A 13,257-nucleotide genomic window follows, 5' to 3' on the forward strand; every position below is an offset into this window, starting at 1 on the left:
CACAGCATTTTTTGGAGTCATTTAAGACTAAAAACATATGTTTTCCTTCTACCCTGAAAAGAGCAAGGGTATGTATTGTCTTCTCCCATGATACCTCCCAACAGAACTGGGAATAGAACCCAGGTATTCTCATTCCCCCCATCTCAGGGTCACACCTGGAGAGTTTCCAGGATTCTACCAGTCTCAACTATGGGAGGGAGAGTCAAGCAGAAGTATATCCATTCAATTCCTAGCTAGGGCAGTGGCTAGCGAGTGGAAGGCAATCTTCTACAAGTCTAAACTCCCCTGTGCTGGGAAGCAGCGGCCCGGAAGAAAGTCCAGGGCAGAGACTCAAATTTACTGCACGGAAGAAAGCAATGGAAAACCACTTTTGGATTTTTACCAAGAAAACTCTCTGGCTCCACTACCGGAACGATTGCAGATGGAGAGCGGGGCGTTCTGGGAAAGTTACGTCCATGGTGTCGCTATGGGTCGGAGACGACTCAGCATAAGACAACACGATTCTGATTCCCAGAGTAAAGCTCTATCCACTGCCCTCACCAGCAAATCTCTCTGCAAAAGTTCACCCCAATCAGGACAATCAAGTCCTGCAAAATGTAGGACACCCGAAGGAGTTTAGTGGCAAACGGAGAAGATAATCCCTTGGAGTTCAATCAATCCCTCAGTGGTATTTCTAGAGTGCTTACTGTGTGCAGAGCACTGGACTAAGAGCTTGGGAGAGTACTATACAACAGAGTTAGAAGACACATTCTCTGCCCTCAGAAAGCGCACGATGAAAATCTATTTGGACATTACGGACTCTTCACATCTTCAAGCCTTTAGTAAAAGGCTAAACATCTGCTCCAACAGGCCTTCCCTGACTAAGCCCTCATTTCTTCTTCTCCCACGCCCTTCGGTGTCGCCTCTCCACTTGGATTCGCTCCCTTTATTCACCCCTCCCTCAGCTCCGCACCACTTCCGTTCATATCCAGACTTTATTCACGTTAATGCCTGACCCACTCTAGACGGTGAGCTCCTTTTGGGTAGGGAACATGTCTGCATATGCCATTATATTGTACTTTCCCAAGTGCTTAGTACAGTGCTCTGCACACAGTAAGCGCTCAATAAATACGATTAAGCAACTGATTGACTGAGAGGGAAAATGTCTCGGCACAGTCTCCTCTCATGGAGTTAAATGAGGAGAGCTCACGCACACACACATCCACCTCTCCAACAACATCCCAGATGACAAGTTTGGTGTTGGGGGTGAGCTGGGAATGACACAAGACCTTTAGTGAGGGGGCCTGAGGTTTCCCACAGTTACAGTGAAAATAATACTTGTGGTAATCATAATAATAATGGTATTTGTTAAACACTTACAATGTGCCAAGCACTATTCTAAGTGCTGGGGTAGATACAAGGTAATCAGGTCATCCCATGTGAGCCCCTCACGTATTCTCCCCCGCCCCCACAGAATTAATCCCCATTTTACAGATGAGGTCATTAATGCACAGAGAAGTTAAGTAACTTGCCCAAAGTCCCACAGCTGATAAGTGGCGGAGCTGGGATTAGAACTCACGACCCCTGACTCCCAAGTCGGTGATCTTGCCACTAGGCCACGATATTTGTTAAGCGCTTACTGTGTACCGGGCACTGTATTAAGCCCTGGGGTGGATACAAGCAAATCGGTTTAGACAGAGTCCCTCTTTCTCATGAAGCTCACCGTCTCGATCCCCATTTTACAGATTTTACAGATGGGGTCACTGAGGCCCCCAGAAGTAAAGTGACTTGCCCAAGGTCACAAAGCAGACAGATGGCGGATCCCGGATTAGAACCCAGGACCTTCTGACTCCCAGGCCTGTGCTCTATCCACTACAACGTGATGCTTCTTTGGTTCCCACTGGTCCCACCCTATCCCTGAGTTGCTTTTAGCATAGAGTAGAAAGAGCCTTTCTTTTCACAATCATTTTATGTCATTTCTTTGTAGCAAGTGGCAGAGTGTTCTGGCGGATGGGACTGGAAATCAAGCAGCTGTCTGCTACTTACCCGACTACGGTCTAGTCGAAACAGAGCAGCCCTGGGAGTTAGAGGACCTGGGTTCTAATCCTGGCTCTGCCACTTACCTGCTGCGGGACCTTGGGTAAGTCACTTCACTTCCTCTGTGCTTCTGTTCTCTCATCTGCAAAATGGGGATTCGATACTTGTTCTCGCTCCTATTTATCCTGTGAGTTCCATGAGGGATCTGATTAACTTCTATCTACCCCAGCACGTAGTAAGCACATAAAGAATACCATGGTTATCACAAACTCCAGTATCCATCGCTGCACTGATTGAATGAGCAGAGCACTGTACTAGGCACTTGGGAGAATACGACAGAGTTAGCAGACATCACATCTGCCTTCAAGGAGCTTACAATCTAACCTTCGGCAATAAGAAGATAAAATCATTCTAATCGTTTTGTGTTTTTATCCTTCCCTCATTTCCTACAACTAAGGAATGTGATTGAACCCAAATATGTCCCCCTCAAATGTAGAAAGGGCCCTGGTTTTCTCAGTTCCCCACCCTGATGATGTTTCCAGGGAGATCTAAGGATAGATGCTATATTTCCCATTTCAACCTTTTTACGTTGACTGGAAAATCAATTGTGGGCCTCATTTCCCAAGAGGCTTCTGCCTGAAGTAAATCTAATATGGCCCCCACTCAAAATCAATGGTTTAACAAGAGCTAAGGGGGATTGTAGTGTTATAAAGCAGCAACAAAGACCCATAAATGCCACCCTTGCTATCAAAGAGAATGAAAGAGAAAATTCATTACTAAAATAGCCAACGAATCTGGGCTCAAAACCCAGCTCTGCCACTTGCCTGCTAGGTGACCTAAGGCAAGTCACTTAGCTTCTCTGGGCCTCCGTTTCCTCATCTGTAAAATGGAGAGTAAATTATGTGTGACCCTCAGGTGGGACGGGGACTGTGTCCAATCTATCTGTAATGTATCTGAGCAGCAGATACTGGCCTGGAAATCAGAAGGACCTGGATCCTAATCTCGGCTCCGCCACTTGACTGCTGTGCGACCATGGCCGAATCACTTCACTTCTCTGTGCCCCAATTACCTCAGATGGAAAGTGAAGCCCATGTGGGACAAGGACTGTGTTCAACCCGATTAGCTTGTATCTATCCCAGCGCTTATAACGGTGTCTGATGCATAGTAAGCGTTTAAGAAATACCATAAAAAAGGGTCCATCTCTCAGCACCTTCCTGGGACGTGTGCGTGTCTGTGTGTGGGCGTCTGCCCATGTTTGAACTGTTCCCCGGGGAAAGTTTGGGAGAGTTTACCTGTCCAACCACGCCAGCAGGCTTTTTGCCGCCCCGATCAGATCCACCACCGAGGTCAGAAAGTCATTTGGTAATTTGCGACTCGCCCTGCCGTCGTAATGACCGCTCCTCCTCCTTCCGGTTATAAAATTCTGTAGGTTTTTGGCGGAGGCGTTGAGTTTGTGAGAAAGCGTCTTGAGGTTTTCTGTTTCCAGGCCGTAGTTCTACATTTAAAAAAGGAAAAAAGACATCATAAAGCGCTATGATGTTCAGCAGAAAAACTCCTCTTCTGCTTCAGTGTTCTAAGCAACCGCCAAACCCATCAGCTTTTGAAAATCGAAAGTGACCAGGATTTATCTGTGGCCGGAAGTTGGAATGACGACAACCGGACTTAATTGCTTGCTTCTTCTCCCCTCTAGATGGTAAACTCCCTGCTAGACCGTAAGGCAGGCGACAGTTCTAGCAATGTTGTAATAATAATAATAATATTGGTATTCGTTAAGCACTTACTATGTGCCAACACTGTTCTAAGAGCTGGGGAGATACGAGGTAATCGGGTTGTCCCATGCGGGGCTCACAGTCTTAATCCCCATTTTACAGATGAGGTAACTGAGGCACAGAGAAATTAAGTGACTTGCCCAAAGTCATATCGCTGATAAGTGGTGGAGCCGGGATTAGAAACCGGGATTAGAACCCACGACCTCTGACTCCCAAGCCCGGGCTCTTGCCTCTACATCATGCTGCTTCTCAAGGACTTGTACTTTCTGTACTGTATTCTCTCAAGGGCTTAGTACGATGTTCTGCACATAGTAAGTGCTTAGCAGATGCCATTAAAAACACCACGGATGGATTGATTTTTCTGTTTTTTCAGAACAGTACCAACCAATATTGAAAAGAGAAGGAAAACGTTGGTTAATTTCACATCTCTGTGTTCATACGAAACAAAATAGTCAATGAGGTTCTCTTAAACTCTGAAAACATTGTCTACTGGAAAAAAGCATCAGTCTGGGAGACGGGAGATCTGGGGCCTCGTCCCACCTTTGCCACTGGCCCGCTGTGCGACCTTGGGTAAGTCATTTCACCTCTCTGAACCTCAGTTGCCTCACCTGCAAAATGGAGATAATAAGATGCCTGTTCTCCCTAACTCAAGAAGTTCTGTTTGACTTGATTATAATAATAATGATAATCGTCATATCTGTTAAGCGCTTACTATGTGCCAAGCACTGTTCTAAGCATTGGGATAGATAAAGGTAATTACGTCGGACACAATCTCTATCCCACATGGGACTCACATTCTAAAAAGGAGGGAAAACTGGGGTTGAATCCCCATTTCGCAGATGAGGAAACGGAGGCACGGAGAAGTGAAGTGTCTTGCCCCAAGTGGCACAGCAGGGAAGCGGCAGAGCCGGAATTAGAGTCCAGGTCCTCTGACTCCCAGACCCCCGCTCTTTCCACTAGGCCACTTTGCTTTAGGACCTACTACAACTGATGGTACACAACAAGTAATTGGTAAACGTCCTGGGATTTTGTAGATCTTGAACCTGCCATTTTGAAATTCAGAATCAACTTTATCCTTTCAAGTACCCAACATGTCCATGAATGGCCCAGGGTAGTTAATTTGTTCAGGGAAACCCAGTGCCCCCAAAGAGTAAATAATTCATCAAGCTGGAATAATTTACTCTTTCCTTTCCCTGAAAGACACAGACAGATAGGTGTAATTAAAATCATAGTCTTAATTTATCTTCCACCCAAATATATTTTGTTAGGAAGCTTCTTTGAATTTTTTCTTTTCCCTCTTGTTCCTTCATCTACTTCTCAAAAGAATCATTGGGATGAAAGATTTGCTGTGTTCTTAATTGCAAGGAATTGTCTGCTCTCTGTGCAGCTAATCGCATCCTACATTAGTCTCAGAATAATTCGCTTAAATAAAAAAATAGGTCGCCACAGCAAGCTCACTCGGTCTGGTGGGGAGATGATGAGCTTAAGCACCTCTTAGGCGACGCCATCCGAACCCCAAACTCAGAATGGAAAGATCGGGGCCATGATCAGTAGGGTGGGTCAGACATGCATCGTTTTGCGGGTGAGTCTGCGAAGAGGGACTGGATAACGGTTCGTGAAAGGCGGGTTTTAATCTCTCCCTTTTGTCGTCCTGCCTTAACACCAGCGGCCCGCCGAGGCCGCATCGAAGCACTGGTCCAAAACCACTAAGAGCGGAAGAGGTTTTCTGGTCAGGGATTTCAATTTGTTCAGGAGTAATTCGTCTTGGAATACATTTGGTGTGCGACTCGGGGCCTCTATTCTCAAGGCTTGCAACTGGCAATCTGCGACGGAAGAAGATCATTTTGTTCGGGTGGAATGGGAAAAAATGAAATGAAGGAACAGAATTTCAGTTTAGGGAATGCCGAATAAAAATTGGGCAGCTAATCTCCCGAAAATCCATTCTGTCATGTAAGAAAGCCCTTTTTTTACCAGCCGTGCTGACTCCCTAATAGTAGCAGTGGGATTTATTAAGCACCTACTGAAGGCAATGTACCGAATTAAGCACTTAAGAACACACAGCAGAAACACAATCAATCAGTCGTACTTATTGAGTGCTTACTGTGTGCAGAGCACTGTACCAGGTGCTTGGGAGAGTACAATAGAACAATATAACAGACAAATTCCTTGCCCACAACGAGTTTACAGTCTAGAGGGAACGAAAGAAATGTTCTCTGCAAGAGGAGTTGCACTGGAATGGTAGAGACAGACATGAAATCGAGAAGCGGCATGGCCAAAAGGAAAGCGCGTGGGCCTGGGAGTCACAGGACCTGGGTTCTAATTGTGGCTCTGTCACCTGTCCGCTGTGCGATCTTGGGCAAGTCACTTCACTTCTCCGGGTCTCAGTTATCTCATCTGTAAATGGGGATTAAGACTGTGAGCCCCAGGTAGAACATGGACTGCGTCCACTCTGATTAGCTTGTATCTAACACTGAGCTTAGTACGGTGCTTGGCATATAGTCAGCACTTAACCAAGACCAAAATAATAAGAATAATAAATGATGGCACTTGTTAAGTCCTTACTAAGTGCTAAGCATTCTTCTAAGCACTCAGATAGATACAAGTTAATCAGATAGGACATACCCCATATGAGGCCCACAGCCTAAGAAGAAAGAAGAACAGGTATTTCATCCCCATTTTACAGCTGTGGTAACTGAGGTGCAGAGACATGAAGCAAGGTCCCACCTCAGATGCTTGGCAGGGCCGGGATGAAAACCCAGGCCCTCTGACTCCCACGCCTGTGCTCTTTCCAGTAATAATAATAATAATAATGATGGTATTTGTTAAGTGTTTACTATGTGCCAGGCAAGCAAACAAACAAGCAAATCGAATCGGACACATGTCCACGTGGGGCTCACAGTCTCAATCCCCATTTTACAGATGAGGTAACTGAGGTCCAGAGGAAGTGAAATGATTTGCCCAAGGTCACACAACAGACAAGTGGCCGAGACAGGATTGGAACCCGGGTCCTTTTGCCCCCCGGGTCCTTTTGCCCCCCAGGCCCGTGCTCCGTCCACTACGCCACGACGTCTCTCCCCTTCCTAGCGATCCATCCGTATTATCGTAGATGGATCAAGTCACGCAAGAAAATTACCAGGGCACAGAGCAGGTCCACGGCTTCTAAGATGAGCTCCTGATGGCCGATGCGCGTTACTCCGAGGTCCTCTAGTTCCTGGTGGGTGATGCGAAGGAGCTGGTCTCCGCTGATCTTCTCCCTCTCAAAGTTCTTAATGTACTGCTGCAAGCAGTCGTCGAGTCCTACGGCAGAGACGGGGGCCGGACCCGGGGAGGGGGGGAGAGAGAGAGGAAACGGTCAATGCGGATGAGGGAAGAAACAGAACCCAGGCCCCGAGGACCTCTCTATCCGCAAGTCGATGGCATTTATCGAGCGCTCACTACGTGCCGAGCACTGTACTGAGCGCTCGGGAGACCACGGCATGCCAGAGTTGTTTAAGCAGCGAGGGCCTGGCAGTCAGAGGACCCGGGTTCTAATTCCGGCTCTGCCTCTTTTCCGCCGTGTGACTACAGGCAAGTCACCTCACTTCTCTGGGCCTCGGTTACCAAATGCGGAAAATGGGGATTAAGAATGTGAGACCCATGTGGGGCAGGGACCGCATCCAACCCGACTTGCTCGCATCCCGCCAGCACTTAGTACAGTTCCTGGCTCGGAGTAAGCGCTTAACAAATACCACCGTTATAATAATAATAACTATTATGAAAGAAGGATGGCTTAATGGAAAGAGCAAGGGGCTTGGAATCGGAGGACCTGGGTTCTAATCCCATCTCCCCCACTTGCTCATGGGGTGGCCTTAGGCAAAAGGCTTAAATTTTCTTTGCCTCAGTTTCCTCATCTCTGAAAGGGGATTAAATACCTTTTCTCCCTCCCTCTTAAACTGTGAGCCCAATGTGGACCAGGGTTGGTGTCCGACTTCATTATCTTGTATCCACCGCAGCGCTTAGGACGGAGCTTGGCACATGGCAAGCGCTTAACAAATACCACCGTTATTATTATTAAGCACTTGGGAACGTACATTAAAGCCAAACGATGCTGCTGGTGCCCTCATGGAGTTTATAGTGAGCAAATATTATCAGTTAGAAAGCCCATTAAAAATATTCTGTATTTCTGCGTAGCTATCGCTCAACATCACAGTGATTTTCCTCCAGAGAGGGAGGGGTGTAACAATCACTGCAATTTTCATGTCAAACGTCAACAACATGAGAAGCAGCATGGCCTAGTGGATAGAGCGGGGGCCTGGGAGTCCGAAAAACCCGGGTTCTGATCCCGGCTCTGCCACTTGTCTGCTATGTGGCCTTGGGCAAGTCGGTTCACTTCTCTGTGCCTCGGTTCACTTATCTGTAAAATGGGGGTTAAGACCGTGAGCCCCTCGTGGGATATGGACTGCGTCCAACCTGATTAGCTTCTATCTACTCCAGAGCTTGAATGTGGGAAGAGCAGTTAGGCGGCTCACAGAATTCTTAGGCTGTGAGCTCTATGAGAGTCAGGGCTTGAGTCCAATCTGATTATCCTTGATCCTCTATCTATCCGAGCACAGGGCTCGGCACAGAGTAGCATCTGCGATCATTATTATGAACAAGAGTTTTTGGAATATGATGCTTTAACAGTTCCAAAGTTGTGATGGCAGGATTTGAGACTACAGGGCAATTTGAGCATTTTCTTATAAAGATTTCATTCGAAAGATGCTTTCACATCTTCAAGGCCAGCAGAATCAATTAAAATACTCATTCATTCATTCAACAGCATTTATTGAGGGCTTACTATGTGCAGAACACTGTAGTAAGAGCTTGGAATGTACAAATCGGTAACAGAGACGGTCCCTGCCCTTTGACGGGCTTACGGTCTAATCGGGGCAGACGGACAGACAAGAACAATAGCAATAAAGTTCTGATATTCTGCTACACTTGCTTCTAGGAGCAGAAATTTTCCAAAGTTTCTTTTTCCTTTTAGTAATAACTATGGTACTTGTAAAGCACAGACTATGTGCCAAGCATTGTTCTAAGCACTGAGGTAGATACAAGTTAATCAGGTTGGACACAGTCCATGTCCCACTTGGGGCTCACACCCTTAATCCTCATTTTACAGATGAGCTAACTGAGGACCAGAGAAGTGAAATGACTTGCCCAAGGTCACACAGAAGACATGCGGCAGAGCTGGGATTAGAAACCATGTCCTTCTGACTCCAAGGTCTGTGCTCTATCCACTAAACCATTTTGCTGAACGATGATATTTTAACGGCTTCAGACTCTGATCAATTGATTAATCAATCAGTGGTATTTTCTGAGAGCGTATTGGGTGCACAGCACTGTACTAGACATTTGGGAATGTATAATAGAGTCGGTAGACATGAACCCTGCCCACTGGGAGCTCACAGTCTAGAGGGGAAAACAGATAATAAAATAAATTACAGAGAGAGGCAATGGCAAAGACAGATACATAAGTGCTGTGAGGCTAAGGATGGGTGAGTATCAACTGCTTTAAGTAGTGGACGGATGAAGCCCAGGAGACGGTAGGTTTTAAGCAAAATAAGAATTTCAGGAGGTTACTCACAGTTAGATATTTCCAGTATATATAGAGGTAGTCACTGCCCTTAGAGATCTTTTTTTTTTTTTTTTGGAATAAAAGCCCTGTAATTCTAGAAATGTAGAGATCTGAAATTTACAAAATGTGGAGAGTTGCAAAATTGCAGAATGAATCGGTCATCATCTCAGCAGGAACACGTTACAAGATCCCGTTAAACCCTAGGATAGGCCGCTCATAACTGCGGGTCATTTATTCACGATTTATAATGGCCACTTACTGGGTGAACAGCTGTACTAGAAACACACACACACACACACACCAAAGATATAATCATTTCCAACCACAGAGTTTTGCAATTCTTCACTGAATAGAAATTAAAGGTATGTACAAATTACAATGAGTTATTGGCATGGTAGTGTTCATATACGGGATGTGACTGGATCGTTAAAATGGAAGCTCCTTGTGGGGAGGGAAAGTATTTCATCTTTCCGCTGGACCTTTTCAAACGCTCAGTACAGAGCATCGCATCCATTGCCCTCCCAGCTCTGCCACTTGCCCGCAGGTGACCTTGGGCAAGTCCGAGTGACTTATCTGCTCGATTCCCCCTTCGGCAAAATGGGTGTTAAATATCTTCCTCTCTCTTAGACTTTGAAGTTCGCTTGGGACAGAGGCTGTGCCTGATCTAATTCACTTAGTATTCCTCTAGACCGCAAGCTCCTTCTAGTCTGTAAGCTCGTTGTGGGCAGGGGATGCATCTACTTATCGGCATACTGCACTCTCCCAAGCACTTAGAACAGTGCTTAGCACACATTAAGTGCTCAGCAAATATGACTGACTATAAACCCTGGAGCCTAGTACAGAGCTTAGCACAAGGTGTGTATTTAACAAATCACATTACTATTGCAGTTATTATCATTATTATTATCCTTTTCTCCCTCTCCAATCTGCGTCTCCCTGACTTGTTCCCTTCATTCATTTCCCCTGCCTCCGCAGCCCCATAGCATTTACGTACGTATCTGTAATTGATTTCTATTAATATCTGTCTCCCCCTCTAGACTGTAAGCTTGTTGTGGGCAGGGAATGTGTCTGTTTATTGTTGTATTGTCCTCTCCCAAGCACTTAGAACAGCGCTCTGCCCACAGTAAGCTCTCAATAAATGCAATTGAATGAATTGATTATTATTACTAATATTATTACCGGGTGGGAAAGGGTCCGGAAGACCAGGTGACATTCAGGGGAAGGGGTCGTGGGAGGGAGAAAGTGAGCCAGGAGTGAAAATAATAATACTAATAATAACGATAGTATCTGTTAAGTGCTTATTACGTGTCAAGCACTGTTCTAAGTGCTAATCGGGTCCCTGCCCCACATGGGGCTCCCAGATATAATCCCTATTTTACAGAGGAGGTAACTGAGGCGCAGACAAGTGAAGTGGCTCGCCGAGGTCACTCAGCTGACAGGTGGAGGAGCTGGAATTAGAACCCAGGTCCTTCTGACTCCCACGCCCTCGCTCTAGCTCAGCTATTCTTCTCTGAAGGGCCCCGCTTCTGGAGTTCCATTGTCCAGCTTCCTTTTCAACAGAGGATACAATCTCCTTAAACAGTTGGTGTCAGCTTAATGTTCCTCCCGCTTGTCAGACCTCCCTCCGAGGGCTCTAAGTTACCATCACCTCTCTCCTGAAACCATTCGGGTGGTTTGGCTTCGCTCAATTCTCCTGAGCCTCTAACCTCCCCAACCCATTAAGAATCGCCGCTTAAAAGAGATCCATTCTACCAAGGTTGCTTGTCAGAAGACCGAAAAGGCGGGACGAGTTAAATCCGCTCGGTGATTAACAAACTGTTAAAAATCCTTCAGTTCTGGGGGAGCGACCAGCATCACAAGCAATAGAGGAGATGAGATCATTAATCCTCTCCGGCAACTCAAATGCTAAAGACCAGAAAGAGCCACGAGCCCTTATCCCTTGAAACATGCAATTGTGTCTTTTTTCCCGTGCTCCAAAACTACTTACAGTACTCTTTCATCACTCTTTGAAAATCGAAACGCTTATTCATTTTCTAGACAGGCCAATGGTTTACACGGATGATTTCAGGGTGTCCCACTCTTAAATCAGATCCTTAGTCCAGTGCCTGGTGCACATAAGAGAAGCAGCGTGGCTTAGTGGAAAGACCCTGGGTTCGAGAGTCAGACGTCGTGGGTTCTAACCCCGAACTCTGCCACCGATCAGCTGTGTGACTTTGGGCGAGTCATTTGACTTCTCTATGCCTCAGTGACCTCATCTGTAAAATGGGGATGAAGACTGTGAGCCCCATGTGGGACAACCTGATTACCTTGTATCTTCCCCAGCGCTTATAACAGTGCTTGGCACATAGTAAGCGCTTAACAAATACCGTTGTTATTATTATTATTATTATCATTAAGTGCTTAACAAATCTCATAAAAACTTGCCAAAAAACATTTATCACGGACCTGTTGTAGACGTAGCTTTATCTCTGTGCTCTGTAAGCTCGCTGTGGGCAGGGAATGTATCTGTTATATTGTATTGTATTCTCCCAAGCGCTTAGTAAGGTGCTCTGCACACAGTAAGCTCTCAATAAATACGATCAACTGCCTGACCCTACAGATAATCCTGAATATTTTTCCTGATTCGGCACAATCAATGGTATTTATTGAGTGCTTACTGTGGGCAGAGTACTGGACTAAATATTTGTGAGAGTTAAACGGAATTATGAAACACAGTGGAGGAACAGTACATCCTCATTAAACTGTAGTCAAGTTTCAGGAGTCTTCAGCCGGGGTTCCTTGCCGAAAGACCTGTGCTGTTTCCACTAATGCCATCGTAGGGATTCTAAGGGAAATATTAGCGGCCCATTTTTAGGCTTCTCGCCTTCAGCTGAAATTTTTAAGTAGATTTTTGTACTTCAGTTCAGAGTAAGTTTATGATGGTCAATAGCGCTGCTTGGTTTTAATGATGGAGAATGGGGAAAATGAGGAGAGTGAAAAGGCGAAAATTTGAGAAGAGACTGCAAGTAATCATTTTTTTAAGCGATTATCAGGGCCCAAAGTGTAGTAAACACTGAGGTAGATAACAGATGATCAGGTAGGATATAGTCCCTATAAAGCCAAGGAAACTGAAGCACGGAGAAATTAAGTGACTTGCCCATAGGCACCCACGGCGAGCAAGTGCAAATGAAAAAACCACTTCTGTTCCAGCTAATTCATTAGGACTGGAAACAGGTTTATTTTTGAAAGTATTCCTCTCTAATTACTGACACAAAAATCAAATTATATTCAAGGGGTCTGACGTCAAAGTTCACCATTCAGATAGGCTTTGAAATATACAGGTAACTTGGGTTAATTTCATTCTGTCATCAGACACTCCAAAACAATAAATTATAAGTCCTTTCCTCCTCAAAGATGGGATGGAAACTTTGTTTTTCCTATAAGTTTAAAAAGGGTAGGAGAATACTTTAAAATGCGAACCAATATCCCAATTGTACAATCCAAAGCAAGATTCTCCGAATGCAGAGAACCAGTGTCTTTGATGACCAGTATTGTCCTCCATGAAAGAGGAAAATTGGAGTTATATTTAGGGATATTTGATTACAAACGAACAAATAATAAGGAACAACTTACAGCTGTGGCCTGTACCAGGAAAAACGCTAAGTCTACTGAAAAATGCGTGAGCCTATTTTGATGGATGTTTGACGTAAATTAAATCCACATTAGCAAGTGTTGGAAAATACACAGGCGAGGAGAAGATTCTAGTCATCTCTGCTACACCATTTGTTTGCCTTCATCATCATCATCAAAACGATAATAATCATGTTATTAATTAGAGTATATTTCTATGATTCTATTTATCTTGATGATATTGATGCCAGACTACTTGTTTTGTTG

The 13,257-nt window shown here is 45.2% G+C and overlaps 1 protein-coding gene across 6 annotated transcripts in view; it reads right to left on the minus strand.

The window, feature by feature from the left end:
* CNKSR2 (connector enhancer of kinase suppressor of Ras 2) overlaps nucleotides 1-13,257 on the minus strand; it is a 212,742-nt gene that overhangs the window by 157,596 nt on the left and 41,889 nt on the right. For all 6 annotated transcript variants that reach the window (XM_029079730.2, XM_029079728.2, XM_029079732.2 and 3 more), the window contains exons 2-3: nucleotides 6,919-7,082; nucleotides 3,309-3,511 (exon numbers count right to left, since the gene is read on the minus strand). In XM_029079730.2, coding sequence (XP_028935563.1) covers nucleotides 3,309-3,511; nucleotides 6,919-7,082 — 367 coding nt within the window. The remainder of the gene's footprint in view (nucleotides 1-3,308; nucleotides 3,512-6,918; nucleotides 7,083-13,257) is intronic.

Source organism: Ornithorhynchus anatinus, chromosome 15, assembly GCF_004115215.2.
Source record: "Ornithorhynchus anatinus isolate Pmale09 chromosome 15, mOrnAna1.pri.v4, whole genome shotgun sequence".
In the NCBI taxonomy this organism is placed as follows: Eukaryota; Metazoa; Chordata; class Mammalia; order Monotremata; family Ornithorhynchidae; genus Ornithorhynchus; species Ornithorhynchus anatinus.